This window comes from Monocercomonoides exilis (genome assembly GCF_001643675.1).
Source record: "Monocercomonoides exilis strain PA203 chromosome Unknown scaffold78-68958, whole genome shotgun sequence".
In the NCBI taxonomy this organism is placed as follows: domain Eukaryota; phylum Preaxostyla; order Oxymonadida; family Polymastigidae; genus Monocercomonoides; species Monocercomonoides exilis.
The window spans coordinates 15,144-27,184 of record NW_027150623.1 but is presented as its reverse complement, the minus strand read 5'-3'; the positions used below and the strand labels follow the sequence as shown (position 1 = coordinate 27,184).

Sequence of the window (12,041 nt, the reverse complement as noted above, 5' to 3'; positions counted from 1 at the left end):
ATGGACTTTGCGCTTGTGACACAAAAGGCGCTGCAATTTTGTGTGATGAGTTGTATCAAAAAGCCTTTTGTGGGAAGTGCAACGATGCAGTTGCCTCTTTTCTCATCGCCATTAAAATTCTTTATCTTATTAAACTGGAGCAGCTCTCCAGTCAGTTTCTCCATTCTGGAGAAGGAGAAACAAGGAGAAGAAAGCTGCAGGAGATGATAAATCATCTTCATCTTTGCCTTCGTCATCAGCGCCTGCGGTTGTTCCTTCGGATGCATCGTCAGTGGAGGCGTCATACATGTCGGCAGCAGCGACGAACGAAATTGAGAGGTGGCTACGGATAGTTGTGAAGAAAGCAGCTGAGCTGCGAAAGCTGCATGGTTATGAAGCTGTCGCTGCTCCTGTTGCTGTGGATGTTGCACATGCCGCGAGGTTTCAATGTTGGCTTGCTGCGCTCTGCTGAACAGAACGTGCTGTGTCCGCTCAATGCGTGATGCTTTCCATTCCACTTCTTGCTCTTCTCCCGTTTCTTGAGGACTTGCCGAGAAAGAATTCGTCGAAGAAGCAGTTATTAACAGCGGTTGATGTGGTTGCGTTCCTGCCAATCTGCAATCCGCCTGATCCATCGCTGGCTTCATTGGCCATTGAATGGCTGTAGAACCGATAGAAGCAATCGAAGAATGGGAGCGACGAAGCTGGAGAGCAAAATGAGGAGGGGAATGGTTGAAGTGCGCCAAGTGTGAGAGATTGTGTAGAAGACGTGGAGGGTGTGGTGAAGAGGATGAAGGATGAAGGATGGAAGATGTGGTTCTGTCGCCTGCAGTGATAGTGCTGCATTTGCTGGATGAAAGAAAAGAAGAAGAAGAAGAAGTTTAAAAAGGAAAAAAGGCAAATCAGATGAGCTGGCTGACAGAGCAGATGAAGGAGAAGGCCAATATCATCTGGATGAATCGGAAAGATTCTGGAGCTGAGCGAGAAGCACAACTCAGAGGTGAAGGAGGTGAAGGAGCATCTGGTGACGATGAAGGAGAAGGTGGAACTGATTTATATGAGGATTGAGAAGTGAAGAATCGATGCGCACAGCAGGTCGTTGTGGTGAGTTGGAACAGCAAGGGGTCGATGCAGGAAATTGAAGTTTCCCTTTCTACGTTTTCTTTATTAATGTATGCATGTGGACAAATAATTCTGTCTAAGGCTTCGTTGATCCTTCCGTCGGGGCTGTGTGAAAAGTGCCAGGAGAAGTTTGCAGCGAGCATCGGGGATGGCAGCATTGTGGTAGTTGGGCCAGACCCGAGCAGGAAGGGGGTTGTTGCAAAAGCGAGGAGCGGAGTGAGTATTGTGAGTAAAGCAAACAACGATAGTGTATGAGGTGGTAGAAGTAAGGGAACGAGATCTGGGATTAGTAAGAGATCAGAGAAGAAAGGCGTTGGGACAAATGGTGGTGGTGGTGTTTGTATTGGCTATGAAGGAGGAGTGGATGCAACAGTGCGGTCGAAGATGAACAAGATGGAAAAGGAAACGAAGATGCTGATTGCGCTGTTGAATGTGCACATAAAGACTATATGCGAGAAGAAGGGACTGTTCAATGAGGTGATTGCAAAGCAGCAGATGTCTGTTGCTCAAAAGAAGCAGGAGTAGATGAATATTTAAGCTTCGAATGAAGATATTGCTTTATGAATGCCTGGTTCAGTGAAGAAGCTAGAAGAGAATGTGGTGCAAGTGGACTTTGGAGAGAGCAGAGAAGAAAGGACAGAGCAGAAAGGGGGGAGAGGGAGGGATGGGGCGGGGAGGAGGAGGAGGAGGAGCAGAAGCGGAGGGGGAGAATACGAGGAGGCAGAGGAGGTGGAAAAGGCAGAAGAAAAAGATGCAAGCGCGCTGTATGGGATTCAGCTGTCGCTGCACAACAATCCGAAGAGAGAGCTGGAGGACTGGATCCCAGCTGGGGCAGAGGCAGGGGCAGGGGCAGGGAAGGCGACTGTTGTGCAGTGGCTGTACATGCTTCTTGAGCAGACGACAGACAGCCGAGACCGGGAAGAGTTGGAGTGTCCAGTGACTTCGCGTGGTGGAACGGGGTTGGGCTGTCTGGGGCAAATGGGGTGCCTTTGTAGGCGGTGTCGATGGCGAGGAGTTATAGATGAGTGCAGTGTCTGGGTCGCTGGAACAAGAAACGTTTTAATCAGCACATGTGCTTCGGGTTCCACACTCGCAGCGGTTGCATGTGCTGATGCAGCAGTCGCCGATACCGCTGGAGACAGGGCTGCAGTCGTAGCTAATTCGGAAGCTGTCGAGGATCCGTGGGTGATGCGGAAACATTATTTCAGCAGATCTTTGAATGGGGGTGGGCGTGCAGAGGCAGGAGTTTGGGGACTTTGCGTACATGTGGCTGGGGGAGAAGCAAGCGGTGCAGAAGAATAACTAGGCGATGATGTGGGTGGGGATGTATGGGGAAGAACTGTTCCAGAAGGACTTTGCAGAGATGGAACTGTTTGAGAAATTTGTGCGGAAAGAGTAAACTTGAGGTGAATTGGAGTTTTCCTGGTAATTGAATGGTGTTAGAAGGGGTGTAAGAGAAAAGATGAAAGTGTTTTTTTGTTGTTTGAGGGAATAAAGTCGGTAGAGAAATTTTCCGAATTATCTGTGTTTCCATCGTTTTTACTGAATAACTTCAGGGAAGAAGCAGCTTCCGGATGTTTGCGACGAAGCTGACAATTTACAGCCTTTTGAGCAGTCTTTGAATTATGTGATTGTGAAGGCAGCAAGATGGAGTCGGTCAATTTGGAGTAGGAGTTAAACACAGTATCGAAGGTGACGTGGGAATGGTTTGTGCTGAAGCTACATGTGTAGATTGTTCTGTTGGTGAAAGAGAAGAAAGAAGGGCGGTAGACGTTGTTCCCACACTTGTGCGGCTGCCAGGAGTGCTGTTGGAACTGAAGCTGTGAATGAACAACTCAAAAATAGTTTCCTTCTTTGGTCTTTCTCTAGAGGATGGGCGATGAGTGGTGCAGTTTCTGCAGACGATGGAGAAGCTGAGGAAGTTAATAGCGAAGCCTTACCAAATTCTTCATTGGTATTGACATTATCCATATCGTATTCTTCTTTTTCCTCTAAACCTTCTTTCTCCTTTTTCTCTTTTATTCTTTATTAATCGATTTTTGTATTCTCAATTTTTCTTCAAAATTTGATTTTGCTTTATCTACTAACCTCATTTTCCAACCATTTCCTGTTTCTTTTTACAACAAATTTCTTTCAAAAAATTCTTTGAAATTAACAAATATGTAGTCAACATTGAAAATGTTTTGTTTTCTTTTTGCTTATTTCTGAGCAAATAATAGTGAAGAAGGTGAAGAAGGTGAAGAAGGTGAAGAAGGTGAAGAAGGTGAAGAAGGTGAAGAAGGTGAAGAAGGTGAAGAAGGTGAAGAAGGTGAAGAAGAAGGTGAAGAAGGTGAAGAAGGTGAAGAAGGTGAAGAAGGTGAAGAAGAAGAAGAAGAAGAAGGAAATGTTGTTTTGAACAAATAGATATGAAAAGGTCTAAAATTGGAATGCATAATGAATCAGAAGGAGAAGAAAGAGGAGAAGGAGAAGAGTAAGAAGAAGAGGAGGAAGAGGAAGAAATGGAAGAGGAGGAAGAGGAAGAAGAAGAGGAAGAGGAAGAGGAAGAATAGGAGGAAAAGACAATATTAGAAAAGAAGCTCCTTACGAATTCCTCGAACAGTTGTTGAATGATGAATTAACAAAAGAGGTTGCTCCTGAAGTTTTTTCGTTCATGGAAATGATACAGCAATCAGACAGCTTCACTTCATCAGCCACAACACAATTAAATGCAACTTCTTTGCAATGACCAATCTCAAATACATTTGACGTTGATTCAATCTGTTCCAGTTTGAAATTTGTGATGTTAATCTCATCTCCATTTAGCAGAAATGAAGGTTTCTTGAATGAAATCATTGATATTGAGCAGTTGTTAACATGCATAATTCCATTTTCGATGCTCAATAATGTTGAATTGAGAGTAACAGATGGAATGCTGTTTGACTCCACAACTAAAGAGAAATCAACAATTGAAAGAGAAAGCTGTCCATTTGCTTCATGAATGATAGAACTTCCAGAATAAGAAAACAATTTGCCAAAGGAAAACTTAACACTTTCGATACGAACTTTCTCTGAGGTTGTGATAAGACTTCCCTCGTTGGTTATTGTGGAGTTCAGATGAACCAAAGCAACTGAGGGAGATTCTAGTGAGCGGATGATCACATCATGTACATCACATTCCCTATTGATGATCGTCTCCTCTGATATCAGCAGTTGCGAATAACGTGATGGAATGATGTGCTAAACTCCCACATTCAATGAGTGGCATGGCGCATTGAATTCTCCACATTGCTTGCTGTCTGTGTGATTTTCAGAAACAGAAGACACAAATATCGTCTCGTTCTGGTATCTCATAACCCTCAGCAGAAGTTCTTCTTCCCCAACAAACAATTCTGTTGTGACTCCCCAGATTACCATTTCTTTCTTGTCATGTTCTCTGTTAGTACTGCGAATTTGCCAAGCTAAAAAAATGAATAATTTTATTTGAATTAATAAATAAAACATTCAAATAAAAGCTGAATGAAAACATTTTGATATGTATGTTTTTCATCTTTATCAAACTTGTGGAAGAAAACTATGCATCTATTAAAATTCCAGGCACATTCTGTGCAATGAAAAATTTCAATCAAATAAGAATTTTATTTATCAACGAATCTCAATTTTTTGATGAAATTAAATCGGTAAAACCCTTGAACATTTATGGATCAACAATTGCTAAATAGTTCAAGCAATAAAACCCTTTTCACATTGAAAAACTGATATTTTCACTATTTTCAAAATATTGAATATATTGTTTTTTGATCCAAATCGTTTTTTCTTGTAAAGATGTTTGTTTCGAACTAGCACACATTATTGTGAAATTTTTATTTTTCCCCAGTATAATTGTGAAGGAAAGTTTATTGTTAAACTTTCATGGGTCAAATTATTGATCTGTGGTGACTTTTCAAAAGAATGACCCATATATATAATTGTTGATTGTAAATTTTAAACATCTGAGTCACCTTTTAAAAAGTGGGCTCGCATCAGTTAGTGCCCGACACCGTTTTTTTTTTTTTTTTTTTTTTTTTTGACAAAAACAAACTTATTGATATTAATTATTTATTGAACACAAATAATCACCTAATATTTGAAACATATTTGATTGTTCAGAAAGATTGATTTTCTTCAAACAAACCTTAATTTAATCTTATTTTATTAAATTTCTATTAACGCTTTGACAGAAGCCATATAATTCAATGCAAATGAATATCAATATTCTTCAATTCGTTTATCAATGTTTTTGAAGTTATGTTTTCATTTTCACATTTTTATAATTAATCATTTTTCAAAGGCTTAAAATCTAAGTGATTTTTCATGTTTAACAAGTTATTTCTGATCGTCAAAAATTATCTAAATTTTTATTTTGCATTTTTGCAATTCGTTAAAGAAAATTCTTTCCTTTTTATTTTACGATTGTTTATTTTCACAAATAAATATTTGTTTGATATGTTGTTCGGAAATAAATTGACTTGAGAGAATTAATTTCAATGAATATGAATAAAAAAATTCTTTTATGAAAATGTTTAAAAACAATCTGATCTGAATTAAAAGTTCATTTCAATTTAAGTCTATTAAGTTTTTTATTTGTTTTTTTTTTTCATTTTTCCGTTACCCTTCTCCTTTGTGATAGTTTTTTCTTTGAACAAATAAAAAGTTAGTGAACGTCACAGCTATTCGCATGACATTTTTGATTTTCTTCATCCCTTTTTTAATTTGAATTTATCTTTATCTTTATCTTCATCTTTTGCAGTCTTTTCTTTCTCTTCTTCTTCTTCTTTTTCTTCTTCTTCCTCTTCTTCTTCTTCTTCCTCTTCTTCTTTTTCTTCTTCTTCTTCTTCTTCTTCTTTCTCCTTCAGCATTTAGAAGAAGTTGCATCCAGTTTATCAAAGGAAATAGAAGAGCTGATAGCAGAGCCATTGAGTATGGAGCAAAGTGTATCGGCTGCTCAACAAAGACTGCTTTCGAGAAAGCAACAGCAACACGTTTGTGTCAAATTAATCGTCTTTCTCTATTTCTTTTTTTAACTAATCCATGTCATATTTATTTTCTCCTTCTCTCTTTCTCTTTCTCTTTCTCTTTGTTTATATGTAATTATATATAATTCTTTTTTTTCTTTCTCTCTTTGACCAATTTATTTCCATTTCTTCGTATTTGTGTTGCTTCAAAAAAACGTGTGTGTGAGTTTATTTATTAATGAAAGTTTCAATGCATAACGCTTTCCTTCACAATGTTCTGTTGATTTCTCTCCTCTATTATAGTATTTTCTTCAATATTTCTATTTCTCTTCTCATCTTCTCATCTTCTCATCTTCTCTCTTCTCTCTTCTTCTCTTCTCTTCTCTATCTTTTTCATCTCCTTTTCCTTTTCCTCTTCCTCTTCTCCTCCTCTCCTCACCTTCTCCTCCTCTCCTCACCTTCTCCTTCTCCTCCTTCTCCTTCTCCTCATCCCCAGCTACACTCAGCGCATCCCTACTGCACTCAGCCCTCTCCACCTCTCCAACGACACCACTGCTCCTGTTTCTGGTGTGAATTACGTTCCTCCTCCGCCTCCTCTTCCGCAGCGTGATTTTGTTCCTTCAGCGCCTTCACGGACAGACCATGGGCAGAGGAAAGAGGAGAGAGGGAAATAGAAAGGGAAGGGGAAGAAGGGGAAGAAGGGGAAGAATAGGAAGGAAGAGAAGAGGATGAGTGAAGAAGGAGGAAGAAGAGGAAGAAGAAGAAGAAGTGGAGGAGGAGGAGGAGGAGGAGGAGAAATGGAGCTTGGGAATGGAGATTGAGAAAGAAATTTGAATTTTGATGAAGAAAGAAGAGGAGAAGGATATTATGATGATGAGGAAGAGGAAAAAGAAAATAAAGATGACTTGATTTTGCTTAGTGAAATGGAAAACAGAGAAAATAGCAGATTTGGAGAAGAAGCAGAAGAAGCAGAAGAGGGAGAAGAGGGAGAAGAGGAAGAGAATAGAAATAGAGAGAGTGAGAATAGATCTGGGAAGAAGAAAAAAGAGGAAGGAGAAGGTAGAAAGAATGAGAATAAAAAGGAAATGAAATTTTTCATTGAAAATTCCTTTTCTGAGTCAATTCATTTCACCAACACTCAAAAACCGCCTTCACATCTATCAACACAGCCAGCATCTATCAGAAGCATATCAAATGCATTCGCTTCACTTTCTTCTTCTTCTTCTTTAACAGAATAGTGTGCTGCTTCACATTTTCTTTCAATGTCGCATTCTTCTTTATCCTCATCCTCATCCAAAAGCCGTTCAGTACTCCGTGAAAGGCCTCTTGTTCTGCAGTCGTCGCGTACCACGGCTGCCTTGCTTTATCCGTGTCTCCCATCAAATGATGTGAAAATGTTGAGAGGAGTGACATCGCTTCTCTGGTCTATGAAGGCTGCTCTTTCTTCGCTTTCTCTGCTTGGTGAAGACAACAACAGCAGCAGCAATGGAAGAAGCAGAAGTGATAGAAACAATAGAATCACCGATTATCCTCTTTTTGCAGATGAAGATGGAAACACAGCCAGACTCGATTGTCTTCTGCCATCTTCTGCTTCCTCGAAGCACTTGGCAATGCTGACAAAAGCTAGCACAGGAAGATTGTTTGTTTCACCAGGCAAAGCAGAGGGACAGGCACATTCTCATTCGCAATCACAATCTAATTCACAATCACAGACACAGAATCGCGCACAGTCAACGATGTTCTCTCTGAAGAAGACGGAAGAGTCGTTCACCTCCTCAATGTTTGCGAGAGAAGTGACCAGCTGCAAGATTCAGCTTCTATGTGCGACTGTTCTTCCGTTTGACCCGTTTCTGTCGCGCGTGATGGAATTGATGGATGGGAAGCATGTGCAGTGTGCCACACAAATCATATGTTATTCGATATTCCTCTAAAAATTCCAGTTATCTTCTTCAGATGCAAACCTTTTTGTCTTCATCAAGTTCTTAGGCTTATTCTTTAAACACAGATTCATATGATCATTTGAAGAGAATCCCAAAAACACAATGCATAACAAAGCATTCCATCATCCGTTCAGCAGCTGACGTTGAAGACTCTCAGCTCAGTTGTTCCAATCAAAAGGCAGAGCCAGATCATCTTCGGTCCCTTTGCTCAAAAAATCTTTATCAACAGCAAGTACTTCTTCTTCTTCTTCCACAGAATCCTAATCTCCCATCCACATCTCCCACCCAAACAGCATCCGCTCCTTTTTCGCCACTGCCCCCAGACTTACTTCCCGCACATACGTATTCTTCCACCACCGCGTCTCGTTCTTGCTGAACCCCAACAGCTTCACCTCCACTTCCGTGCTCCCCGAGCTCTCCCCACATACATAAACTCTCATCACCCACAAAACTCCGAGCGCAAGCACACTGAAGTTGTTCATCCTGATACTGCTTAGCTGTTCAACTTCAGTCACTTCGCAGCTCAAAGATCCGCTGCCATAGCTCCGCCTCCCCTGCTTTCAGGCTCTCCAATATTCAATGGATTCACTCTCACAAACTTGCATGTCATTTGAACCACCTTATTCACTGTCTCAGAAAGCATATTCGCTTCATTCTGCAGCACGACGTAAGTATTACTAACCAGCAGCTCCAAGCCTGTGGCATGCAAAAGTTAAAACTCTTCTTCATCGCATGACTCTGTTTCCACCTCTGCCTCCAAACAATTAAACACTATACAACTGTCCTCCACATCCAGCGCCCCGCCTCCCACCAAAAACGCATTCTCTGCTCCATCTCCATGTAGGTTCGATACTATTCTCCTCAAATCACATATTTCGCCTTTTCTTTTTGCTTCAGCTCATTCAATATTCAGTTAATTAACTTCAATTTTCTGTCAATACAAAAAACATTTATAATTTGTTCTATATTTCAGCTTTTTATTAAGGTCGAGAGATAAAGGAAAGAAAATAAATAAGTGACAAACAAAATGATCGATTCAACAGATTCAAAACTGAAAAAATTTATTTCCATGAGATATTAAAGACGAAGAAGAGCATTGAGTGTTCTGTCTGAAATATTGTGGTGATGATCTCCAATTATTACACAGCAATTTGAAAATATTCTCTCATATTATGATTCACAGCAAGGAGATATTGTTATGCTGAAAACAATGTTAGGAAATATTGAATATGTTTCTCTGTTATTACTTTAATCTTAATAAAAATTGTAACCATTTTATTCAATGACTTCATCTTTCTCTTTTATAAGTGATAATTCTTGAAAAAACTTCATGCATTGAGACTTAATTCTATTGTGCCTTTCGAACATCATGTGATCAAATAAAACTCAAAAACTTGCCACAATCTCTCCACACCAATCAAAAATGTGTTATCCCAAAGTGTTTTCGATGTTTTATTTATCAAATAAATATTGCACACTTCAATTCTTCTGAATCGAGTATCATTGCAAATGAAATCCACATCACTATCGCTTTCGCTTTCACTTTCATTGTCTTCTTCATTGTTCGCTGATTCTTTTGCATTTCTTGAATTATCTTCTTCAGATTGTGTTTTTTTTGGTAATGTCTATTAACAAACTATCCAACACTTCATCACACTGAGCAGTTTTTCTTGTCAAGTTGCAATTGACAAGATCCGCTTGATTGCTTTCATGTTGAAATTCGTCATCCTTTTCTTATTCTTCTGCTAGAATCAATCCAAACAAACATAGTTCATCAAAATAATCGATTTCGTATTGTTCTTCAAATTCTTTTGTTTTCTCTTGAGGATTCGAATCAAGAGTTGATATGTGATCATATGAATTTTGAAGTTTTGAGTTTGAGAACTCAATATTCAGAGCTTTTGTGCAATTTATTTCAACAGAAAGAAAAGTGATATTCCTATGAGCAACAATGTTGTTAAAAGAAAGAGCAAGTTCTTCTGTCAATGTTGAAACAGAAGAGCTATAACTTGGCTTCGAATTAACCGAACGTATTAAATAATTTGACTTCTATGAAAATAACAATGAGATCTGATTATTCAAAATTAGATCACATTCGTGATTAAAAATCAAAGAGTAGTCCTTACAATACATCAATCCACAAACAACACAATCTTTTGACATGGACACATCAAAAGTCTGTTCAAATCCTTTTTCGAAGTTCTACCATTAAACAAAGGAGCAAATGCAATAAACAATATACGATTAACGACGTCAAGAGTTGATTTGGAAATAACCAATTCTTTCTGCTTTGGATGAAAATAACATGTGATAAAATATTGCATTTCAAATAGATAAATTTCAAGAAAAAATAAATTAAATAATACAGTTTGTGTATTCACCGTATTCTTCTTTTTCGAGTTTGATCATCTTTCACTTGTGTATGTTTAACATCTCCACAGTTTCTTATTATTGCTCACACTATTTTGATTAAAATCAATAAAATACTGTTGTTTAAAATATAAAAATTTAAAAACAATCCTCAAAACGATTTCCCGTTGTATCCAATGAAAAGGCAAACACATGTGAGGCATCCATGATAAACAAATAAATAATAATTTCCAAATGCTTTCTTGACTTAAATTCCGACAGTGACCGGTAGTAACGAAAGTGCCGCGGTATTTACACCGCAAAAAAGATCACGACTCAACCCAATGTTCATGAAAAAATTGAAAATGAACAGTTGAAAAATCGATTATAATAATAATAAATTCCAAAGTTATCAAAAATTAATTGTAAATAAAATTTAATAATTGCCTGTGTTGACTTTTTTGTCAAAAAATAATACTTTTAATATGAGTGAAGTAATTTATTCCGTCACGTCACTTCACTCAAAAATGTTCACGTCAGAAGGCATGTGACGAAGATGTTTAGTAAATTTATGTTTAAAACACTTTGATACCAAAATAAGGTCTATTAATTAGAAAAAATAACGAACATTCAATTTCTTCTCTTCTCATTGAGAGAAAAACTTAATTTGTGGTTGTTGCTTTGCCCTTTGGACTTCTATCGAAAGAGCGGAAATCACATGTCTTGGATTCTCTTTTGGCTTGTGCCCTTGTGCGAATAATGAAAATGTCATTTTCTTCTTCTTGTCTGTTCTGTTCAACATTCAATTCATCTCTTGTTCTATCATCGTCTCCTAGAGTTTGCAACTTCTTTCCTTTTGTCCTTTTCCTCCTGACAGTCTTCGTTTTCACCTCTTCCACTAACTTCTCCATGGAAGCATCCACTTCTTCACTCTTTAATTCCTCTTCTGAAAGAGTTCTTTCATTGGCTTGTTCTCTTTTTGCTTCATCTTCAACACTTGCTTTTGGACATTCTTCGTTCTCCTCGTCAGTAAACTTTTGTTCTTTCATTGTTCCAACAATAACTCGTGTTATTAACGATACAAAATTTATCCTGAAATAGTGCTAAACAAAAGTATTTATATTCTGTAAAACCCTTGCGTACTTGGCAAACTGTGAAGGAAGGATTCTTGCTATTGTTAATGGAGACAAGGTTGCTTCCTTAAAAGAGAACGGCTTGAATCCCTGAAAAACTCCTGTAAGCTTCATTGCCTTCGAAGCCAGCTTACGGATTCCGGATGCTGTTAGAGGTTAGAACGATGTGGAATTGTGCAAGTTTGTTGCTGTTCTGCTTATGTTTGACCAGGAAATACAACTCTTTTATTGTTGAAGCTGGTCATTTTTATGGGAGTTCCGGAAGAAAATGAACTACAATCTCTGATCGTGTTTGTAATGTCTTTAATGCTGCATCCAAATAGACACGCTCTTCTTCTTCCCGAGAGTCCTCCATGCTTATCCTCTCCAGTTTTGAAAATCTGCAACAGAGAAGAACATTGTCAACGTTATGAATTTCATTGTTCCTTCTTTGAAAGATAACAAATTGTTAGTGCCTAACTCAGTGTAGTATTTTAACAAAACATTCGGATTCATAATGTCAGGCGCAAGTTTCTTCATCGACTTGTCTGTTAAACGAAAGACACGAA

The 12,041-nt window shown here is 38.4% G+C and overlaps 4 protein-coding genes across 4 annotated transcripts; 3 read left to right on the top strand and 1 right to left on the bottom strand.

Moving 5' to 3' along the window:
• MONOS_18419 (uncharacterized protein) lies at positions 1 to 451 on the top strand (the record flags this gene model as incomplete). Its single annotated transcript, XM_067871438.1, has 2 exons — positions 1 to 40; positions 144 to 451. 2 exons carry the CDS (start codon positions 1 to 3, stop codon positions 449 to 451), a joined length of 348 nt encoding a protein of 115 aa, XP_067718629.1.
• Positions 452 to 1,665: 1,214 nt separating this feature from the next.
• On the top strand, positions 1,666 to 2,403 carry MONOS_18418 (uncharacterized protein; the record flags this gene model as incomplete). The annotated part of the gene is made up of 1 exon (XM_067871437.1): positions 1,666 to 2,403. One exon carries the CDS (start codon positions 1,666 to 1,668, stop codon positions 2,401 to 2,403), a length of 738 nt encoding a protein of 245 aa, XP_067718628.1.
• Positions 2,404 to 6,994: 4,591 nt separating this feature from the next.
• On the top strand, positions 6,995 to 8,057 carry MONOS_10270c3 (uncharacterized protein; the record flags this gene model as incomplete). The annotated part of the gene is made up of 3 exons (XM_067862709.1): positions 6,995 to 7,308; positions 7,372 to 7,962; positions 8,012 to 8,057. The coding sequence occupies 3 exons, from the start codon at positions 6,995 to 6,997 to the stop codon at positions 8,055 to 8,057; spliced, it is 951 nt and encodes a 316-aa protein (XP_067718627.1).
• A 214-nt stretch (positions 8,058 to 8,271) lies between these two features.
• On the bottom strand, positions 8,272 to 8,493 carry MONOS_10271c3 (uncharacterized protein; the record flags this gene model as incomplete). The annotated part of the gene is made up of 1 exon (XM_067862712.1): positions 8,272 to 8,493. One exon carries the CDS (start codon positions 8,491 to 8,493, stop codon positions 8,272 to 8,274), a length of 222 nt encoding a protein of 73 aa, XP_067718626.1.
• Between the last annotated feature and the right edge of the window lie 3,548 nt (positions 8,494 to 12,041).